Here is a 23,370-nt window from a genome sequence, read left to right on the forward strand (position 1 = left end):
TGAAAAAACAGCCTTAAATAAGCTGTTCGTAAAAAAAAAATAGCTTTAATTTAGAAAAGATGTTATTGCTGTATGTATTTATAACGTTTAAAAAGTTAATACTACTTATTTATTAATTTAAAATTGATAGATTAAATACGCTTCGTTTTCTTTAAAGTTGCAGGTTCTTAAAACTTTTCATCCTCTGCATTTATTATTAAATCATGAAGGAAAAACTAGAGCGTTCATCATTTTTTCTTCATCTAAATACAAAGTGGGAGAATTTTACTCTCCTTCTAAGATAACTGTAATAACAGCTTTTTAACGTTAGGCAGGAAAAAAAAAAAGTTTGAAAGGTTTCAGATTTTAAATTACTTCCAAAGGGGCGTTTTTTTAACGTTTTGTGCATTACTTTATTTATTAAATATCATGTTATTTGCGCTTAAACCATAAAACTCAGTTCAACAACAATGTCGCAAAATAATTTTAGAATGAGCATAGCTTTCAAATTTCCGGTACACAGTTCCGCGCGCTGGAGATAAAAAGGTTTCCCCCCTCCCCATAGAGCTTTGCCCTTGCTCGCTTTTAAACCGTTGGGTTTGTTAATCAAAAATTCGTTAAAGTTTTTTCAAATTGTGAAAACGATAATAAAACAAATTCCAAATTTCTGACAGTAGGATTACGTCATTCAAAATTGAATGGCTCTAGGTACCGTTGTTTTATCACAATACGAGAAACATACATACATTTATGCAGATTCTTCATTATTTAATTTCTTCAAATATAATACAGGGCGATAGTATTTGATAGCAACGATTTGAAAAGTGATACAGCCTTTTAAAGTTTTCAACGCAAAATCGCAAAACGAAAACAATAGTCTTTCAGGAACAAAGCCCCTTTGGACTAATAAATAAATAAAACCTGAAAGGTTTCAGATTTTAAATTACGTTCAAAGAGGCTTTTTTTTTTTTTAACATTTTGTGTGTTATCTTTATTTATTAAGTATCATGTTCTTCGCACTTAAACCATAAAATTCAATTCAAGAACAATATCGCAAAATAATTTTAAATTGAGCGTATCTTTAGAATTTCCGTTACACAGTCTCACGCACTGGAGATAAAAATGTTTTTCCTTTATAACGTTGCCACTGCTCGCTTTGAAATCCTTGAGTTTGTTAATCAAAAATTTATTAAAGTTTTACAAAATAGGAAATCGATAATAAAGCAAATTTCAAATTTGGACTTCCAAATGCCCATACTTGCAGTAGGATTACGTTATTCAAAATTGGATGGCTCTAGGTACCGTTGTTTTATCACAATGCGAGAAGCATACATACATTTATGCAGATCCTTCATTATTTAATTTCTTCAAATATAATGCAGCGCGATAATATTTGGTGGCAACAGTTTGAAAAGTGAAAAGGACTTTCAGAGTGATTCGACGCAAAGTCGACAATAGTTCTTCAGGGACAAAAAACACCTTTGGACTAAAAAAAGAAATACTTTAGTTTGGGATAGATTTCAGTATATATGTTATTTTTTTCCCCTGCAGCTTAAGAATAGGAACTTATGTTTGACTGCCCTTGAAATTCATAGTTTTATTCAAATTTTAATCTAATCTGAGATTGCTGTTTTGATTTAATTATAAATTTTACATTGGCGAGTCTCTCTTCCGATTTTATATAATAACATATATTTTTAGTCGAAAGGGGCTTTATCCCTGAAGGACTATTGTTTTCGTTTTGCGTTGAGTTACTATAAATGTCCGTTTCACTTTTCAAACTGTTGCTAACAAATGTTAGAGTCTTGCATTATATTTGAAGAAATTAAGTAATGAAAAATCTGCATAAATGTATCTATATTTCTCATATTGTGATGAAACAACGGTGCACATAGCCATCGAATTTTGAATGACGTAATCCTCCTACGAATATGGGCATGTGGAAGACCAAATTTCAAATTTGGAATTTGTTTTATTATCGATTTCATATTTTGTAAAAGTTTAACGAATTTTTGATTAACAAACTCAAGGATTTCAAAGCGAGCAATGCCAACACTCTACGGTGTGTGTGTGGGGGGGGGGGAACCTTTTTATCTCCAGCGCGCGGAACTGTGTATCGGAAATTCTAAAGATATGCTGATTTTAAAACTATTTTGCGACATTGCTATTGAACTGAATTTTATGGTTTAAGTGCAAAGAACATGATATTTAATAAATAAAGGTAACACGCAAAACGTTGAAAAAACGCCACTTTGGAAGTAATTTAAAATCTGAAACGTTTCAGATTTTTTTGTAATTTTTTTATTAATTATAAACTCGCATTTATACGCATTTATTACATTTAAATATATTCAAGATCGTTGTCTTAAGTTTGACAAAATAACTTAAGATTACAATTATCACAATTATCTAAAGATAATTACTTAATCTTTCAAAAGAGGGCGAAGGAGGAAAATCTTTTTTTATGCGAAATTACTTTGATGTTTTATACGATTATCAATTACCTAAATTACTGAGTTAGCTTAACAAAACGTAGTAATGAAATTACAAGTAAAAAAGTTTTACTAGATATATGTAAAAAAAAAAAAAAAAAAAAAAACGAATAAAAACGACGCAAGGAAAAATATCAAATATTCTGCTTGAATTCTAAAAGTTTGTATGTGCAAGAAATTTATGTTTGTCACAATTTGGAATTTAAACAGACAGCTAAATATTAAACTTTTCAGACTGGCATTTATTCAACTAATTTTAATGCATTAAACTATTAACTTACTTTAAATTTAAACTAAAAAGAAATAGTATATAAAAGCTTCCCAAGATGGACAAAACTTGAAAATAAATAATGACAACCTATTCCTTTCTTTTATTTGTTAAATTTTTCTATGACGCAAAAGTAAAAAAGAGTAATATTTATATGTAAATTATTGTAAATATCTTCGTGTTTTATGACACCTTTCAGCTACAACACCTCATGATGTTTCGATTTTCATGCAGTTTGTAATCTCGCAGGGAAATGACCAAAAAGTATCAACACAAATTATAGATACTTATAGGCAGTCTGGTTCTTTCCGTAGACTTATAATTTTTCAACTACGAAAAAAAAAAAAAAAAAAAAAAAATTTGTTCTCATGCAAATGTGCTCAAAAACAAAGTGAGTTTTCTTATTTGCAAAAATTCAGTAAGAGTTACTCAAACTTGTATATTAAAATCTTTGAACAAAATTTATATCACAGTGTTAATTTATTAACTCTATTTCTACATTTTCCGAAGGGTTACGTACGTTTTTGGTAGTGAATATAACGTACAACTGGACTCCAAACCTTTAAAATCTTAAAAGTTTTCTTAAAATTCTCGTCAGAATAATGCTAATTAATTTACGGGAAATATATTCTCAGGCACCATAAAATTACTTCAAGGGCTGCCAGTTTGGTTTTGACACTGCTTTACTAGAAAGCAATATATTGCGATTAAAATTAATTTGGGATGTCCACAATCAGGCCCGCGCCGACAATATGTGCAGGGTCGTGCGGCGCCGGGCAATCAGTAGACAAGCAGTCCGTCTGGGAGTCTGTCTCAACAGGAAAATTCTTGTCTTATTTGAACACTCCTCCCCAGGGATCGACTCAGATAAAACCTGGGAAGCTACTGATTAGGATCTGTACCTAGGCAGTCTCGGCCACGGGTGTTTAAAATCAGTCTTCACAGGACTGAAATCATCGTTGGCGATGGCTGGTTCAGGCTCGACAGGGACCATATGGTACTGTTTTGTCCATTCCTTTGGTTCTGGTGGAGCTATGTAGCCAGATATTCATGGTTATCCGAGGCGAAACATCCCCGTCGGTGTAGTTGGCGAATTCAGCGAGCCTTTAAACTGCGAGGTTTTCAGTGGGCGCTAGGAGCCTCAAAACTGCATATTCATATCCTTCCTTGGTTTCCCCCTGGGGGCTCCTAAAGCCGAAGTCTATATACCATGACGTAGTGTTAGCAGGTCAGATTGGTGGCCCAGTCTGTATGGTAGAGTTTAAGTTACCTTCGTTCTGCTGTCCGGGCTTGGGGTCCCTGTTGATGGCAGATGTTTTTTCCATGAGAGGTAAACGGTTTTCGAGTAATTATGCTCAAATAGTTGCTTTTCCGAATTAAAAAGCTAACTAATGATTAACATAATATGTAGCTGTACTTACCTTTTTTATGTAAGATAACAATAATAACAAAAAGAAAACACACACACACACACAAAAAAAAAAAAAAAAAAAAAAAGATAAATGTTGCACAAATTACTACGATTGCAACAGTAGACACAAAATAAGGATTAAGCAATTTGTCGAACGCGTCCCTTACTTACACATCAGCATCACGTATTTTCGTTCACATATAGCTACAAGATCAGCTCAGCTTATGTCAAAAACTGGAAAAAGCATTAACTGATAAAAATTAAAGCGATATAAATAGTATAGATATTCGTAAACTGCAAAGGTTTGGAGAAAATGTAGCACCGCCGGTTGAAACTCCAAGCTATATCGTTGTCAACAACATAGCGGTGTGCAGAAAAGAATTTTGGATATATCCCTGGATATCAGACCTGGAGTATTTTTTGTGCCCTGTTGTAATCACAGTTTGAACCTTGTCGTAGACGACACTAACAACAATAATTTATTCGGTGCAAACATATTAGATACTTAAATTAATCTGTTTTTAATTTTAAGCTAATAAATAGTATAGGCAATATACACTCTATTAAAAAAAAAAAAAAAATCGACGCTCCAAGAAGGAATCATCTGATTGTTTTGAAATTTCGTATGCTTAAATGTTTTCACTAAATATGCAAATGATTAAAATTTTGTGTCCAATGAATGAATAGTGCGATCTCCAGTTCATCGGAACTACGCATCCTGCAGTTAAAAATTTCTGTTGCATTGCTATTTAGGATATCTTTCAACGACTGAAAAAGTGCTCGTCGCAGGATTCGAGCTCATTACGAGCAACTGTCAGAGTTTGAATGAAATCGTATCATTGGATTGAAAGAGGCAAGTCAGAATTGGAGAATTGCTCGTCATAAGAGCCGAAGCGATGCGGTGACTAGAAGATGCTGGCAAAAATGGGTGCACAATAGCAGATTTCAGCGTCGTGATGGCAGTGGTCGACCTAAAGCCACAACCGATCGGGAGGACAGAGTGATTGTCAAATCAGCTGTCACAGCGCCTGATTCGTCGCTATGAACTATCAGACGTCTGACCTGCACACGAGTGTCTACCATGACCATCCACAGATGACTGATAGAGCGAAATCTACGCTCGTACCGAACATTACGCCACCTGCCACTCACGCCTGCACATTGTCGAGCTAGATTACAGTGGTGCTTGGCTCGATCAGGTTGAAATGATGCTGACTGGAGACGTACAGTCTTTAGCGACGAATCCCGCTTCTAACTGTGTGATGACGATCATCAAAGACGTGTCTGGAGACGCCCAAAGCAGTGTGCCGATCCTGCTTTCACTATTGCATGCCACACAGGCCCGCAACCAGCGTTATGGTCTGGGATGCCATTTCCTTTGATAGCCGGATCCTTTTGGTCGTCATTGGAGACACATTTACAGCACAGCGGTTCGTCAACGACATTCTGAGACCTGTTTTGCTACCGTTCCATTTGCGGTACGCTGGCCCTATTTTTCAGCAAGATAATGCCAGATAAAGATCGCGTTGCTACAGTCTCTAATACAGCTTGTCAAACAATGGCTTGGTCAGCCAGATCGCTCTCCCATTGAGCATGTCTGGGATACTACGAGAGAATGTTGAGGACCTAGCCCGACAATTTGTGCAAATTTGGGAAGAAATACCGTCGAAGACTATCCGGGAGCTTGCATCCAGACTAGAGGTGGGTCAACACCTTATTGAGCTCGTTACTTTGTAACTTTGAAATAAATCATTCAATTGTTCTGAAATTTTAATAATTTTTATTCTATACATAATCTTCCTAGCTACCAATTTTTGTCTCCATCGGATGATTCCTTCTTGGTGCGTCGATTTTTTGTTGTAGTGTGTATTTGGTATTAAATGCGTTTGGTGTATTATTTTGCTTCGCTTGCAGTATTACTGTTTTATAACATAACTATATGTATAATTCTTCAATAAATATGTTTGAGTGGGGGTTTTAACAAAGCAGAAAATGTTTGCACGTTTTGACAAACTGATACATAAAATGTATTTTTTGTTTTTGTTTGTTTGTTTCTCATATTAATGTTAATAATACTTCATTTTAAGTGTTAACCATAAGCAGTTTCTCTTTTAATATCGTCACTGTGTAAAGGCGCTCGCTAGACATTTGCACGACGGCGCCAGTTAGGCTCAGGGCGGGCCTGTCCACAATACTGAGGGATAAATAGAAGGGCTAGGTCATTCCTTTGTTCGACTCCTCGCCGACGCGAGGCTTATGAAGGGGGGGGAACCAGAAGTAATCTGACATCTCTCTGTTGCACCTGCTCTGATTTCGCGCCTTTAAAACTGTAGTTTCATTCATTTGTGAGACGATTTTCTGGAGATCGCATATCCCAAATTAATGTTAATCATACATATTTGTTTTCTAATAATGCAAATATTTAAAATAATTTGTGTATATATATATATATATATAGTTTTAGCCAGTTTTCCTTTTAAATTCTATATTTAAAATATCCTTTATGTAATATGGCTTCTTGTGCTGTAGCAACGTGCCGTAACACTTATAGAAATACGAAAGGAAGAGATATTGTATTTCATGCTTTCCCAAAGGATAATTTGCTTTTGACGAAAGAATGGATACATAAATGTCGAAGACAAGATTCTATTAATGTGAAAAACGCAAGAATTTGCAGCGAACATTTTCTGTGCAGTGATTATGAAGATGACATGAGAAATCGCTTGCTTGGATTGCCGCAAAAGAAACTGTTGAAATGCAATGCTGTGCCGAAGGTAAATTTATCGTGTGCAGTAAACGAAATAACACAAAGAAATCGGAGACATTTGAAAAGAAAACTAATGCAGAGTGCTTTTGAAAAACTACACGAATTAAGCCCAAAGAAAATTTATTTTGAGGCCGAGAACGAAATTGAAGCTGACAATAATAAATCAAATGTGAATGATTTTGAAATAAAACTCACAAGTGACAATGCCCTATGTGACAATATCCCTGAGTGCCCTAAGTGTAAAGATAAACAAGAATGTATTGATAATTTGAAGAACAAAATAATATCCTTAGAAAATTGTAATAAAATATTGAAAAATAGAGAAAAGAAAAATTTTAGAATGTTTGCTCAGCGACAAAGAAGGTGGACGACATCTAGAAAGAAATTTGTATCGGAAATTCAGAAATTAAAATCCCAAACAGCGAAATTTAGGAAAAAACAGAACAGATCGGAGAATTTGGAAAAACGTTTAAAGCATATTTTTACAAAGACGCAGATTAACGCATTGCTAGAAAAGAAGGAAAAAATCTGGTGGACTAGTGAAGATATTTCACGTTGCATTGTCATAAGAGCTCTGTCATCTATAAGGAACGTTTTTGGTAAGAAAAAATAGGAATTCCTTTACCTAGCACTAACATATTAAGGAGATGGTGCGCTAAATTTTCATGTAGTCCAGGAATTCAGAGTGATGTTCTTGCTGTAATGAAGGAAAGATGCCAATATTTGAATTCTGTAGAAAAAAATATGCGTTCTCAGTTTCGACGAAATGCATATAGATTCTAAACTCTGCTATGACTCTAAACTGGACCAAATTCTCGGTCCTTTTGAAAAAGTGCAATTTGTTTTAATCAGAGGTCTCATTTCGCAGTGGAAACAACCAATATTTTTTTATTTTAACACTCCAATGAAGAAAGAACTTCTTTTTTCACTCATAAGACATATTCAATCATCTAGAGTAGAAGTGAAAGCAATAGTGTCTGATTTAGGAGGATATACTACTTTGTGGAAAGAGTTACAGATTTCGATTAATAGTTCTCAGTTTCCAAATCCAGTATTCCAAACGAAAAAAATATGGGTTTTTGCAGATTTAGCGCACTGCCTCAAATTACTGAGAAATCACTTTTTAGATAAAGGATTTGTTTTAGAAGATGGAACTGTTTTAAATGTTGATATTATTAAAGAGGTTTTAAATAAAGATTCAGGAGAAATTAAATTGTGTCACAAACTAAAACCAAATTATTTAATGGTCAAGGGAAACGAGAGACAAAAAGTCGCTCCAGCGAAAACATTATTTTCAAGAAGTACAGCAAAAGGTATACTCCACCTCACAGGAGATAAAAAAGCATCCGACTTCTTTGAGTTAATCGACAATTTTTTCGATATTATGAATAGTACGAAAACATACCCTCCTTCAGATAAAATACTTAAAGCAGCATTTGGATTAAATGAACATCATGAAAAACAAATTCAAGTTTTGGAATTAATGAAGAAAGTCATTGGTGGATTAAGAGTTCAGGGAAAAGCCAACTTACTGCCTTTCCAAAAAGGAATAATAATTTCAATAAATTCTCTTTTTGGCCTACATCAGAATTTGAAATCATAGTATGATGCTAAATATATTTTAACCTCTAGATTAACTCAGGATGCACTTTAAAGTCTCTTTAGTCAGATTAGAGGGCTTGGTAGGTTTAATGACCATCCATCACCTAGTGAAGTTATACGCCGCTTAAAGCAATTAATACTCGCTAATAAGCTGCCAAATTTATCTTCAAAAGTATGCATAACTAAAGAAAGCAGAAATATTGATTCATATTTAACATCCGAAATACTTGAAAGGGCTTTGAAAACTGAGGAGGAAGATGCTTTTCCATTAAATACTATTGATGATTTGGATTTGGATTTCATAGAGGAACCTTCTCCTATGGCATGGGAATTAGAATTGAATTCCGACAGACAATTTTCGACAGCCGAAAAAGAAGCATTAACATATGTTGCAGGTTATATTGTCTATCGTGTGCGAGACAAAGACCCATCATTGGGAACAATATCTAAAAATAGTGCTGATGAACCAATATTTAATTCAGAATGGATTAAATTATTGTCCTTAGGAGGTTTGACTACACCTTCTCATTCATGGATGAATACAGTTTATGAGTTCGAAAACATATTTTGTGCAGTTCATGGTACAACTTACTATAAAGGGAAGCATGTAATTGGCTCTTTAATTAATAAACTGGAGAAATATTATCCTGAAGTTAACAGAGAAGCAATTCGTTTATTTTGCAAAGTGAGAACTTTTATTAGAATACGTTTCTTAAATAGAAATGCATATGTTTTTTTCCCAAAGAAAAGCAACCCAAAAGGCAAAAAAATGGATTGCTTCGAATGTGGCAGCCAATAAATAATGTTTCAACAACTTGTAGTTGCATTGCGACACTGTACAAGTAAGCATATATAATATGTTTTGATTTGAAATATTTCTAGATGGCATTTTAGAAGTTAATAGCCTAAAGCATATTAATTCAAATGAGAACTAATTCTGTTAAGTTATTGTTACAGTTATTTTTATTGTATCCTCTGTTATTATTGATTCGATTTTGTGTTAGCTTAGCATTCTAGATAAAATATATATAAAGTATGATATTAAAGTAATTGGCATAAGAAGACCTGCCCCCTAACACCCACTTTTGAAAAATTAAATAATTATTTTAGGTACTGTGAGTAAAGTTGTTTTGTCTAAATTAAGATAATAATCTTACATGTATTTATTTAAATGAAATATTGATGTAAGCCTAAGTTACAAAATTATTTAAAAAAATATATGTTATTATATTGAATCGGGATAAAAATATGCCAATGTAAAATTTACAATTAGGCTGAAACTCAAACTTAGATTAGCAGAAATTTTGCCATATATAACCATACATGTTTAAAACTATGCCAATTTAAGGTTGTTTTTTGATTAATTTTAAATAGCTGTTATTAAAGTTATCTTAGAAGCAGTAGTACGGTTCTCTTAGTTAACATGCAGATAAAGAAATGATTAGAAACAAACAGGCATTTAAAGGGAAAAAAAAATCCCTGCAAATAAAAAAAGGAACTTTATGCTAAGAGTAGCGCACTTTATCTATTATTTTAAAATTGAGTAAGTACTATTAAATTTTGTAATGTTCAGTGTAAAATGCATACTGCAGTAACATTGTCTCTTCCAAATTATAGCTATCTTTCACACACAGCTCATTTTAAACGTTGGTTCTTCAAATTTAAAACGCTAATTTCTATGTTGTCAATTGCATCTCCGCGCTCGGTGGCATCATTGCTACGTCACCACTCCTCACTGCATGTTTCAGGGGGAAACGCTCTATGAGCTAGCCCTTCACTGACAATACTAGTTTTAAACTAGTCCTGACAATACTAGTTTTAAACAGGCGAAGTCAGAGCAGGTGCAACATAGTGACGTCAGACTACTTCCTGTTAACCCCCTATGAGGATTGCGCCGGCGAGGATATAAATATTATTATTATACAAAGGTATGAAATAACTCTTCTATTTAACCCTGGGGTAATACTTAAGTACCATATGGTTTAATGCTTCTCTTTACCCTTCATTGGTAGCTGATGCAGCTGCTTAAATTCTTACAATTTACTTGCTTTCGAATTAGTTTTGTATACAAATAGTCAGTCTTAAAATTAGGGCGAGCAGCTAATTTAAGAATTAGTTCCCAGAAATTCAAGATACAAAACCTAAAATCAGATATATTAAAATAAACTCTTTAAACTAGCACGGCAAGACTGCAAAGGCGGAAAACTTATGTTATTATTTCAGGATAAATTTAATGCCACATGGAAAATTTAGCATTCATTTCATACGGTAGGAAAAAAAAAAAAACTTCATTTTTCAAAGACGTAGCTGCGCTTTTTTACTCCTTAGAGGTCTGCGTACGAGACTTGCAACAAATATTTATCCCAATAAAAGGGTAACAATTTATGTATCGTTGGGATTCGAATTTCATACAACGACAAGAAAATTTTTCGTTGGTTAGATAAAAATAAGTTTATTTGCTATTAATAATAAATATCTGTCATAGAAAGTAATAATTTGTAGCATAAATTTTATTGCCAAAATAACGCAAATTTTATTTTTTTCTTTCTTGTGCTATTGGAAATAATAATGCTCTTTAAACAGTTTTAAGATATACAAGTGTATTTATGAAAATAGGTATGGTATTTTACATACGCAAAATAACGTTTAAAATGAAACTCAGTTTAATTCAACTGCTAAAAACATTATATGAAAATATAGTTTTTAAACACCTTATTTTAAGAAATAAAACACTACAAGATTTATTCGTTATTGCCAGTTTGCCTTAGAATTTTTTACACATTATATGAATTAGCAGAATAAATAATTCATCTGGCTTATAAAACTGCTTGGAGGAGTAAAATAATTCTTCAAATTTTAAGGGACACTTGAATAAATATACCATTCTGTAACTTCTTTTTTTCATAAATAAAATTTCTAATCAGTGAATTTTGTGATAACGTTTTCATAATTTTAACAATTAATTTTTCTAAGTTTATTTTGAGAAGTGACTGAGCTTTTTTTTTGTTTTGGTAAAAAATGCAAATAAATATAATTTCACATGATAATTTTTAGTTTACATCTTTCATAATGATATGAAATGTGCTTTTAATTGCAGATTTCAATACCAGATGGCAGCACAAGTAACAGCAGGAAGTGAGTAGCGAGAATAAATTTTGAACATGCCTCATTCTTTGAAACACTAAAAATTTTTATTTTAAACATTTATTGTCAAGCGAAAAAACCTATAAACCTTCCAAACATAAAATAATTAAAAGAAAAAAGGGATTTGTATTTGTCTGAATATTCAGGCAATATTGTATGTGGTAGCGTGGCCGAGCGGTCTAAGGCGCTGGTTTAAGGCACCAGTCTCCTCGGAGGCGTGGGTTCGAATCCCACCGCTGCCAGTATTTATTAGTTTTTTCTTTTTTTTCTGAAACTTTTATCGACAATGTATGTGTTGCTTTATAATTTTTACTTTTATTTCCATTTTTTATTAATCTATGTACTTGTTAAAATTTTTAAGGTACGTAACTGACAGTTTCTATAAACGCAAAAGAACAGTTCTCGTCTTATCGTTAAATATTTTAATCTAAGCACATTAGCTTTACATAAATGCAAGCGATTTGTTATTAATGCAACTTACGAGAGGCAACAATATTTAATTTTAATTTATTGGTGTTCTAAAAAGAATATTCTTTAAAAAAGTTATGCATTAGAATGCGGAATTCTATTGACTTGCTTGGTAGAATAATAAGATGTAAATTAAAACGTCTTTGAGAATCTTTAATGTGTAATGTTTCTTTATTAAAACCTTTGTGGAGCCTGAGGCTCAAAGATAAATAAATAAAATACGGTGAATTTTCAGATTGTATCTTTCGCGTTGTTTATTAAAAACGTCTCTAAGGTATGTAGTCGATTACAAACGGCAGGTTTTTTTATTATGTAGCGCTAATTTTTAAACTATCAGTTTACAATCTTAAAAGGAAATTTACTTCTTCTCCCCCCCCCCAATTTATATTCCACAAATCTGGTCAATTGAATGAAACAGATTTAAATATTATCGAATTAAATTTTCTGCTAATAAAATTTAAGGGCATCGTAGTTCAGGTGAGATAATAACGGGTTCGTAATGGATTGAATGCATACAGAATAGTAAGACAGAGGACAATCAGTAGTTACCACTTCAAACTACTAAGAACGTTGAACCCAACGGAATGCAAAGCGCATGTAAAGCGCGAAGCTCGCCATCTAACTCTGAACTAAAACTGAGTAACTGATGATCTCTTCGATCTAATATAATTGTACCCGCCTCTGAGAGATCTCTAGTGACTTCCATGTCTCAAAATTACTGGAGGCATATATGGTTAAAGCTACATATAAGGGCCGGATTCGGTTACAGTTACAAATAGGCATCAGTTACATTATGAATCAGTTATACAGGGATCGGCCCAAAATATCAGTAAATGGTTGCCAAATTTAGCTACAAAAATTAGTCGCCAAGACCATGGCGATATCTCGCCAATTTAGCGAGATAGCTATTTACCTCAATGTTAAATACACTTCCCCTTGTAATCTTTTATTTATTTATTTATTTATTTATTTATTATTATTTTTTTTGCGAAGCCTCGTCACTTCATACTTTTCATGTGACATTATACAAAAGGTATAAAGATTCACTTGTAATTTCACTAAAATTCTAAGCATATATACAAAATTCATAACAATATTAAAGTACTGTAATTCTTCAGTGTTAACTTTTCATAACTGAAATGTTAGTATTTCATTATCATTTCCAAAAGTATTTTATTCCGATTCCTTGAATTCCTGCTGAACGGATGAAAAATATGTTTATCAATTAATTCAAATAAATTATTTTTTCAAAAATAAAAATATTTTCTCCTACATATGTAAGATATCTAAATTAAATAGGAATCTCCAAATCTAAAAGACGAACTTTACTGAAATACTGTTCATAATTTCAGTGTGATTGACTTAAATAAATACGTATTAAAATCCTGAGCTATTTAATTAGAAATATTTAATATTTTTATGAAATTATATTAAAATCATTATATACTTTTTCTTTTTTATAAGTATTTGAGGTGGCTTGGAGCGCAAGCGGCTAATTTTTACAAAAATATTATAGGAATATAAAAACACGTATGGTAATCTTTGACACTCTATCGAGAATTCTAAGGATATGTTATTTTAAAATATTTTGTGGCTTTTTGCCATTGAATTGAATTGAACGTTGCATAAGCACGAAGAATATGATATTTAATAAATAAAGTTAACACATACAAGTTATTAATAATAAGAAAAAAATGTTAGCCATCGTTCTGTTAGCCAAGCTGAATACTGATATGATGAACTGAGAAAAGACTGGAAAAAAAAAAGTATTCTAACACTTAACACTGCATCGGGAATTCTAAACATATGCTGCTATATCACTTTTAAAAATTTTGTGATTTTGCTGTTGAATTGTAGTTGGCGTAAGTACGAAGAAAACGATGCTTAACCCTTCAATGCATGATTTTTTATATTTATACAAAACATTTGTTTTCATCATGGTCATGGCTTAAAAATGGAAAAATCATATTTTTTATTGGTTATTTTTAAAATTTTTAGGTTTGATGCATATATGCATCGTCATGCATTTAGCACTAAAATGTAAACCACATGAAAAATCATTTACAATAATATATTTAATAAATATTGGCATAAAATACTTAATTATTTATTGGTTTTAGAAGATATTGACTTAAATTAAAATTTTATTAATACCTAATTCTAATTAATCATGTTCAGACTTTATAAAAATTAAAATTGCGATGAAAATTTAAATAAAAATGATGAACAAAATATTTTGTACATGTATATGTACATGTAATTGTGCAATTTGTGTTGTATGTAAAATTTCAAAACAATTTCTATCCTTATTTAGGCATAATGCTACATTGCATTTTGCACATCCAATAAATGTTCTGAATTTGCAATTTGGCATTTTAAAACGAGTGTGATTTTTGTTCCATGTGGGAGCATGTTGAATTTTATCCTGTGTGACTCAGGTTGGTGGAATGTTTGATGCAGGACCTGTTTTTTTCCCATTATAATCATTTTGTAAAAGATCGCTCAGTCTTCCACGCTTAGGAACTGAAATTTCACCCATTTTCCACTGTCCACCGGATACCTCAACCCGAAAGGCGGCTAGGTTTAGCAAATCCTTGGAGTTGGTTCCATTCTGTAGAGACACTCTTTTGTACCGCAGCCACGCTTTTATAACCGCCAGGTCTTAGAAATGGTAAAAAATCTTATATACCACTTTCTTGATCTCAGAGTTATTTTGCATCTTCTTCTGTGGCTATCCGGCAAATCTACATTCCCCCATTTGTTCACAACATTTGGGCAGTCCACAGCACCTGTCTCTTTTTTCTTCCAATCGAATATAGTTACATATTCAATGGGGTGTTTCCTATCAAACGTAGACAACACAATCACATTCTTATTGTCTTTCCACACTAAATTACATATTTCAGTTCCACCACAGTCTGCAACGTATTCAACGCTTGTTCTCCTCGACTCTTTTCAGTTGCTCTTCTGCAAGGAGCTTGCAACCTGGAATTCTGTTCCTACGCACAGTTTCCAAACAAAGAATGCCCTTATCAGCTAAACACTTCATTATGTCAAATGAAGTATAAAAGTTGTCAAAAAATAATCTGAAATTTTGATTTTCAGGAATTTCCCTACAAAGTATAATCACAACATTTACACTAGTGCCCAATTCTGCATCATTTGCTAAGCGATTGTATTTTTCTTGGCCAGAGTATACCTCAGTCTTGTCAGCAAATCCATAGAGACCACATCAAAAATAGTTTGAAAACAATTACCCAGTAAATGAACTTTGGACATAGTAAAATAAAAATCAGCCCAGTAAACCATCTGCTCTGTAATTATTTTAATGCTAAATTCATTAAAAATTGGTATGATTTATATATGTATCACCATGCATTGAAGGGTTAATAATAAAGCTAAAACGATAAAAATAAATAAATAAAATGCAACAGCAAAACTAGTAGACTGCGAGCTCAGCGAGAGATCACGAATCCTTTTGGGTGACCATTAAAATCTGAAACCTTTCAGAATTTTTTTTTTTTGGGGGGGGAGGGCTTTGTCCTTTACTTGAGCCACTTATTTTGACAATGAACACACCAATAATAAAATAGGAAAAACGTGCATTAAAAATTTGAGCATATAATTAGCAATAAATATGACATGCCATTTAGAAGACTTCTCATTAAATAGGGATTCCCTTTTATAGCTAGCACCACAATGCAGATCAAATAATTACGCTCTGCCTATATTACAGCATGATACGGAAGCATTAAAAATATTTTAATGTGTGTATATTTGACATGTTTCAATTTTTAAGAGGTAACCAGAACAAAATGGCCGGGACCCTACCTTGAAACTGAAACAATCCTCATCAAAGCGGAAGCCCATTTAAAATGATAAACATGTAATTATAAACAAACACTTTTACATTTGTATAATTAATTATCAAATAAAAAATGCTGTGTAACATTTTATTGAAAACTTAAATAATTTTCTATTACTGCCGCACAGTAACCGGCACACATAACACCAGGCATAGGAATGAGGAGATCTAACACACACCGTCTCACATGTGATAGAAAAAATAACTTGTGTACCTTTAACATAACAATGTATACTCATCTATAAATTAATTATTGGCTACCAGTTTAATGTAAAAAATGAATTAACAAAGTGTACATAAATGTTATCGTTTCTTCAAATGTAATTACATCCTAGTACAGAAGTTATATACAGGGTGATCAGCGAATAAGCCCTGATTTCAAAATTAAGTATCTCTACAACAAAAATCGATAGAATTATGCGGTAAACTGTACATTTATTAGCAAAACTGTAAAAATGGTGTACAGAAAGTTAGAAAATTTAGTTACGAAAATCGTTAATAGATGGCGCTCTGCACTGAAAACTTTCTCTGAAAGAAGTAAAAAAAAATTAGTTAAAAAATAAAGTGAAGCAGCCTTTGCAATCAAAATACAACTTTTTCAAAATGTTCACCGTTCGAAACATAGAGGTGACGTAAACGAAATCACGTGCAACACCAATCAAAGATTCAAGCTCATCTAAAGTAGCAGGATTATTTTGATAGACAGCGTCTCTCAATGCGCCCCACAGAAAGAAGTCACAAGAACTCAGATTTGAAAATATGGAGGCGAAGCTATTCCTGTGTCAGTAAATTGAGGATAATCTAACGCAATTACTCTATTCCCAAAGTATTCATGAAGAAAGTGAAAAACTTTATTTGTTCGATGTGGTCGAGCCCCATCTTGCAGGAACCAGTCAATACCTGGTCGATCCTTCAATGCTAGTTGAGTGCTGACAAATTGTTCCAAAATTGTAACGTAACGTTCAGTAGTTATCGTTTCTCGTACGAAAAAGGGTCCGATAATGCCTCTGGCGCATACCACAGCCCATGCCATAACTTTAGACGAATGCAGTGCTTTTTCTTCACACAAATGAGGATTTTCGGTACCTCAAAATCTCCAGTTTTGTTTCTTAACGATTCCATTCAAATGATAATGTGCCTCATCTGTGAACCAGATGCAGCTCACATCAAATCTGCCGTTTTCGGTCAATGTTAGAATCTAATTCGTAAAGTCAACCCTTTGTTGCACAGCTTTCATGGGTAATGGCCTGATGACTTTCGATTTTGTATGGAAACAGCCGTAGGCTATTTTTAAATATTTTTTGTGTGCTCGTGTACTTCAAACCTGTCTCTGATGCAATACATCGGATGCTTTTCCTAGGATTTTGCTGAACAAATCCAGAAACTTTGGCTGCATTTTCAGGGGGGACTATAGTTTGCTTAGGCTCAACATTTCCCTTTCGATCATCAGTCACGCTCAGTCCATTCGAATGTCGCGAACAGCATGCGAATGGTTTTTGCATCGGGTCCAACTGGAACATTGAATCGGTTTCGAAAACTGCGATGTGTTGCCGTAGGACTGTGTTCTAATTGGTGAAATTTCAGAACCAAAATACACGTTGTTCAGTGGAATACATTATTTCACATTCTACGCTAGCCTCTTTTCACTAGCCAACATTTGTATTGATCACTTTCGACTTCGAAGCACATTTTAAAGGCTATTGATAGGCCATTGCGATTAGAGCGCCATCTGTTAACGAATTTCATAACTAAATTTTATAAACTTTTGTACACCATTTTTACAGTTTTGCTAATAAACGTACAGTTTACCGCATAATTCTATCGATCTTTGTTGTAGAGATATTTAATTTTGAAATCAGGGCTTATTCGTAGATCACCCTGTACTTGGATACCTGTTTTGAAGCTTCGTTTTCCGTAGCAGCATTGCTGTATTTTTTTAATTAAAAAATTATTCAAACTTAGTAGTATGTATTTAATAATCAGGAAAAAGTTTTTCTACTAATTAAGATTTATATTACTCCGTGTCATAATGTATGGTACCTAATGTAAAATGTAGTGTAGCCCAGTGTAAAGTATTGTAGCGTAAAGTATTTTAGTAATATTTCCCAATGTAAAGTATTGTAGTATTGCTTTGTTCCACGTCTTGAAATTATTTATGATAATGTTACAAAGTATTCTACCCAGCGTAAAAAGTATTGTAGCAGAGTGTAAAATATTATAGTAGTACTGTAGCGTAATGTATAGTAATGTAGCGTAAAGTATTGCAGTGTAAAATTTTGTAGATATTGCTTTGTACTCAGCACTATACGATAATTAATTGATCTAAAACCAATGTATTATAGTCATAAAAAGAGGTTTTTCTATTAACCCAAATATATATTATTTTGTATCCTGAATTTATTTATAATTGAACCGCAATACATGGTACTCAGTATAAAAGTATTGTAACCCAGTGTAAAATATTGTAGTGTATAATATTGAAGTGTTTTGCAAGCATCGGGTAGTACTCAGAACTGTATGATAGTAAATTGATCTCATATCATTGTATTGAAGTTAGAAACAGGTATTTGTTTATCCAATATTTATATTATACCGTGTCTTGAATTTAATATATGATAGTATCGCAGTGTATGGTGCCCAGTATAAAATGTCTTGTAGTCAAGTGTAAAGTATTATATTAAAGGTAGCATTGCCCAGGATAAAGTTTTGTAACATCGTAGCCAGTGTAGTCAGTAAAGTAGTTTTTAGTAGCTGAAGTAGAGTAAACCAACAGGGAGGTGTAGACTGTAGAAAGCTAGGTAGAATACTCTTTGTGACTTCATCTTTTGATTTGAAATCAGAAATCTGTCGGATCCGGAATTGGTGATCTGCCAAATGGAAACAAATGCCACAAGGCTAGGGTCGACAGTCCACTTGAGCAGCAATCAGTTCAGTTTAACAACCTTGTTCTCTCTTTATTTTTTAATACAATTAAAAGTATTTTGTATGATGTACAATTAGGCTTACCATTATATTTTTTTTCAAACCGGAACGGTTGTGAGAAAATACTTGCAACAGAAAATAAAGCCCACTAGGATAAGTACCTATGAATGAAAAATCTAAATGAAGTTGTTAACAAAAAACAACAATGAGTTAAAAGAAATTTATAATAACTCAACTTATTATTAATAAGTTATTCATATTTATACCTAGCGTGAAATTAATTTAAAAATCCTTTGTTATTTTAATGGCATCGGTAGATTCACTGCAATTTAGTCCATTGTTAATTTTGCAGGGTGGTAAAGATTTTATGATTGGTTCAGCCACTCTACCTCTTTTTCCAAATGATATAATATTCACAGTTGAGAATAGTCTTTCAAATGCAAATATGCAAATGTGTCTGGCATGCTGAAATGAACTCTGTAATTTGAATAAGATAGGGTGATAATTTGAGTATTATGTTTTCTCTTTGAAATGACTGAAAAGTTATACCTGTTTTTCTTCCCATTTTTTTATTTTCCCGATTTTATAGTTAGCTGACTACCACTACTTCGTCAAAAAGTTGATCCGCGTTTATTTATTATTTACATAAATTTCCTTACTTCTTACTCCTGGTACATCTAGAAAACATCAAAAATACAAGTACTTAGGTCGAGGTACAAAATATTTGAACTGGGAACAATGAGTGCAACAGAGAGGATATTTTAATTGCTAAATCGCCGTTTAACATGCATTAAAAATATTTATGTGCTATTAATGCATTTCGGTTTCTCTATGACGCTCTGTTATCCATGCTGCAATAATTAAGAAAATAAGGATAATTAAAGATATTCATTATTAAGTGAAAAGTTTCATTCAAGAAGAGATATTATTTAGCCTATGGATATAAGGATTATATCTCCAATTCTGTTAGACACAATAGTAATTGATCCTGAAGCAGCTTTATTTCAAACAGTGTTAATTAAAAAACGTAGAGACAAAAAACAGTTTTTAACACACAGTTTTTATTTCAAGATAAGCACATCACAAAAAGAAAACAAAACCATACATAAATCAGAATTCCATATGACCATGTTACACTGAATACTGATATTTATACACTTAAAATTCGGCATTATGAGACAACAATGACATTTACTTGCAATGCATAAAATAAATCCATAATTCGATTTTTTTTCAACTGATACTTATACAATCACTTAAAAATATTATTAATAAATGATTTATAATTAGATAAAGCGAATTAATACTACTTAAAAGGTTATAAATACCGATGAATTTAATTTTAATTGTAATGTCATGTAAATGCTCATGACATTAACAGAAGAATTCCTACAAAGATTTTAACTCAAATTGCCTTGAATTAAACAAATTGTTTGACTTGGAAAATAATGCTTTTGCGTATGTTTAATTATTTTAAAACGCGTATTAAAATTAAATGTTTGTATTCTCATTCTTCAGTTTATTTAATTCAAATAGCAAATTTGTGAGCCATTTGTGAATTCAGTATAATTTCACAGCGATAATAACATGCATTGAAGCTTTATTAATACATCGATTGAGTGCATAGATTCTTGCAGAGTACATAGATTCTTGCACAATATCTTAAGCTGGTACTTGATGCTCAGAATAAATTATATTGATACTTAAAATGCTGCCAAAAAGATCAGATTAATCTTATTTGGTTTACACTAAATAAGAACTTTCTTTGCCAACTGCTACTTATTTCGCGAAACCTGTAGACAAAGTTCATCTTGAAAGTGTGGTGCAACATGCCTCATGATCTGTAAGACAGTCTGTTAGGCGCTCGCTGACACAAATCATAATCTCGAAAATCGTAAACTAGAATCTAATAAAACAATTTTATAACCAAGAAACAAAGAAATTCTTCACCATCGTTGGGATGTAGCATATCTTCAAAGATAACACTTTTTAAGAAAAGCTTACACATCTAACCATAAACATTAGAAGTAAACTATTTTGTTATGGCAGCAATATAACAAATGCAAATACTAAGATTTATCTGTTTCCTGTTTAATATTTATATTTCTTTTAATACTTAGTAAGTTTTGATGAAGTCACAACTGAATACTGTTAACCGTAACCATTACCTTTACACATCGTAAAAAATTCATCCATTTTCTGCTGATGACTAGAAAAGTTCAATAGTTACTTCAATAGTACGTATACAAATAGTAAAAGATTGAAATGTTTATAAAAAGAGCTTCACGTAGAATACATAATAAAAAAATCAAAATAGGTTATAAGTATACATATTCAGTTAAATTCCAATATCCCTCTCAGCAGTTTCCCACATATATATATACACATTAGGAATCCTAAAGTTTAAATTAAGAAAGTGTGAAATATTCATCAACCGTGTTCTATTTAGCATCAAATTAAAAAATTAGCCTTTTCTAATGTGGAGCCAATATTTATTTAGTAATATCGCTGTCTCTATTATTCTGCAAAGAAATTAAATATTTGGTTCACAAAATACTAAGAAAAGACAAGGGAAATATCAGTTATTTTTGGCAATAACGATATTGATATTCTGCGTTCTAAAGAAGATATTTCTTTTAAAACATGTTGCTAAATCAATGGAAAAAAAAAGAATTCGATTGCAGTTAAGATCGATTCTGTGTAGTAATTTTAGAAGTTTTAAAATAAACTTTATGACATCTTGAGCTCTTATTACAGCTTATGGTTTTTGAATTTTAATTACATTTTAACATCTGTCTTTTTTCTTTTATATGATCAATGTGAATATTTGTGCTTGAATAAAATCTCAAATCATTAATCATTCGAGAATATTCCCAGTTTCTTCTTCGGAAAAGACATTCTAATAGTATTCATTTGAATTCATTCTACTCATTCATTGTTTCATGTTCATTGTTTTATACTGTACAGTTAATAAATATTATTTTGTGTCATATTTTTATTTGCATATATAGTACTGGCAACATGAACGAAACTTCCTGGTTTTAAGATAGAAAATTTTGATTTATTTCATTTCATTTTCTTTAAACTGATAAACATGGTGATCTATACTTCACTTTATCCTGTCTTTATCGCTTTCCTTTATTACGAGAAGAAAACATTTTCCATATCGATGATGTTTTCTTTTCTGATTCATGATTATTGGGCTTGGAAGCTTCTTCCATTAAGCCTTTGGTATCGCTATTCCGGTGTTTAGCAGACGATATCCAGTTTTTCACTTCTATTTCTTCATCTTCATAATCTGTATCTTCTAAATTTTCATGAGTTGGGCTGGAGTGTCCAGAATCTCTATCCTCGATGCTAATCTTTAAAAGATCTAGAACATTCTGTTCTGGATTTTTTGGGTTATTCGACAGCGGAGGTAAAGCATGGTCGTTTTTGTAATTTTCTGGTTTATTACCGTCGGGTTCGAAAATATTGGGATTATCCAAGAACGCCTGAGCTAAATTGCGGCTTATTTGTTTCCTGATTGTCTTCTTCATCGACAGATGTCTCTCTAGATGTCTCATGTCGCGTTCCGTTAATGTTTTGCTCGTGTATGTGTTATAATTACCGTTACGATTCCCACTTTTGCGTGTCTCATCGAATCTTGGTTCATCTTTGGTCTTCAGATTCTCCTTCCCAGGATCAAAACCATTCCTTTTTGGTGATCCAGAAGTTTTGGGATTATCATAATAGTCCACAGGTGGTTCTTTAGTTTTTCGACGGCATCGGGGTGACTTTTCATATTGGCATAGGTCTTGTGTGTCACTCGTTGATTTCTTCCGCGAAGAGGTGTTGGAAAAGATATTCCGAATGTGTGGTATACTGCGATCCATATTGTTGCAGAATCTGAAATTTAAAAAGGAAGCATTTTAAGCATAATTATAATGAAAATTTAATGAATAAACAAAATTTAAACAAATTTAAATTTAAATTTTAACAAACACGTATAAAAGTTTCATTAGTATTTTCCTTTTAGAACTTTAATTCTTAAATGTTAATTTCTAAGGGTACCACTTTATTGGTATTTCTTTTTACTTTTGGTTTTGACTTTTATCCTTGCCTGCATGAATGACGAAACACGAATTGAATGATTGGAGAGTTAGGTTTGGAGGCAACTTCCCCTTGATAAGTCTGTCTCCTGCCTACTCAACAGTCATTCACTTATGCATTTTAAAAAATTGTTTGGTTTAATTTTAATTTGCTAAATTAGTGAATTTATTTTCATGGATTGGTTTTGCACTTGATTCGCTTATGCTTCTGAATTTAAATGATATTGTAGATTAGTTCAAAAATTAAATCTTTTATATGTTTGCACATTTTTTTAAAAATTTTTTTAAAAATTATTTTGGCTTTTTTTCTTTATTTTGGCTTTAAATTTGCTTTTTTACTTTTATACGTGTTTGTTAAAAT

At 32.3% G+C, this 23,370-nt stretch overlaps 1 protein-coding gene, 1 long non-coding RNA gene and 1 other non-coding gene across 6 annotated transcripts in view; 2 read left to right on the top strand and 1 right to left on the bottom strand.

The window, feature by feature from the left end:
* The first annotated feature begins 10,262 nt into the window (after nt 1-10,262).
* Nucleotides 10,263-23,370, top strand: part of LOC118181048 (uncharacterized) — a 179,577-nt gene continuing 166,469 nt past the window's right edge. The window contains exons 1-2 of the long non-coding RNA XR_004756806.2: nt 10,263-10,447; nt 11,617-11,654. This is a non-coding gene — a long non-coding RNA (uncharacterized LOC118181048). The remainder of the gene's footprint in view (nt 10,448-11,616; nt 11,655-23,370) is intronic.
* On the top strand, nt 11,824-11,905 carry TRNAL-AAG (transfer RNA leucine (anticodon AAG)). Its single transcript has one exon. It is a non-coding gene; the product is annotated as a tRNA-Leu (tRNA).
* The window catches only part of LOC118181046 (uncharacterized), a 219,512-nt gene continuing 216,099 nt past the window's right edge, over nt 19,958-23,370 (bottom strand). For all 4 annotated transcript variants that reach the window (XM_085820707.1, XM_085820722.1, XM_085820698.1 and 1 more), the window contains one exon: nt 19,958-22,806. In XM_085820707.1, coding sequence (XP_085676833.1) covers nt 22,044-22,793 — 750 coding nt within the window. In that variant the 5' untranslated portion in view covers nt 22,794-22,806 and the 3' untranslated portion in view covers nt 19,958-22,043. The remainder of the gene's footprint in view (nt 22,807-23,370) is intronic.

This window comes from Stegodyphus dumicola, chromosome 1 (assembly GCF_044657685.1).
Source record: "Stegodyphus dumicola isolate Sdum_Otavi_A_Nest chromosome 1, ASM4465768v1".
Taxonomy (NCBI): domain Eukaryota; kingdom Metazoa; phylum Arthropoda; class Arachnida; order Araneae; family Eresidae; genus Stegodyphus; species Stegodyphus dumicola.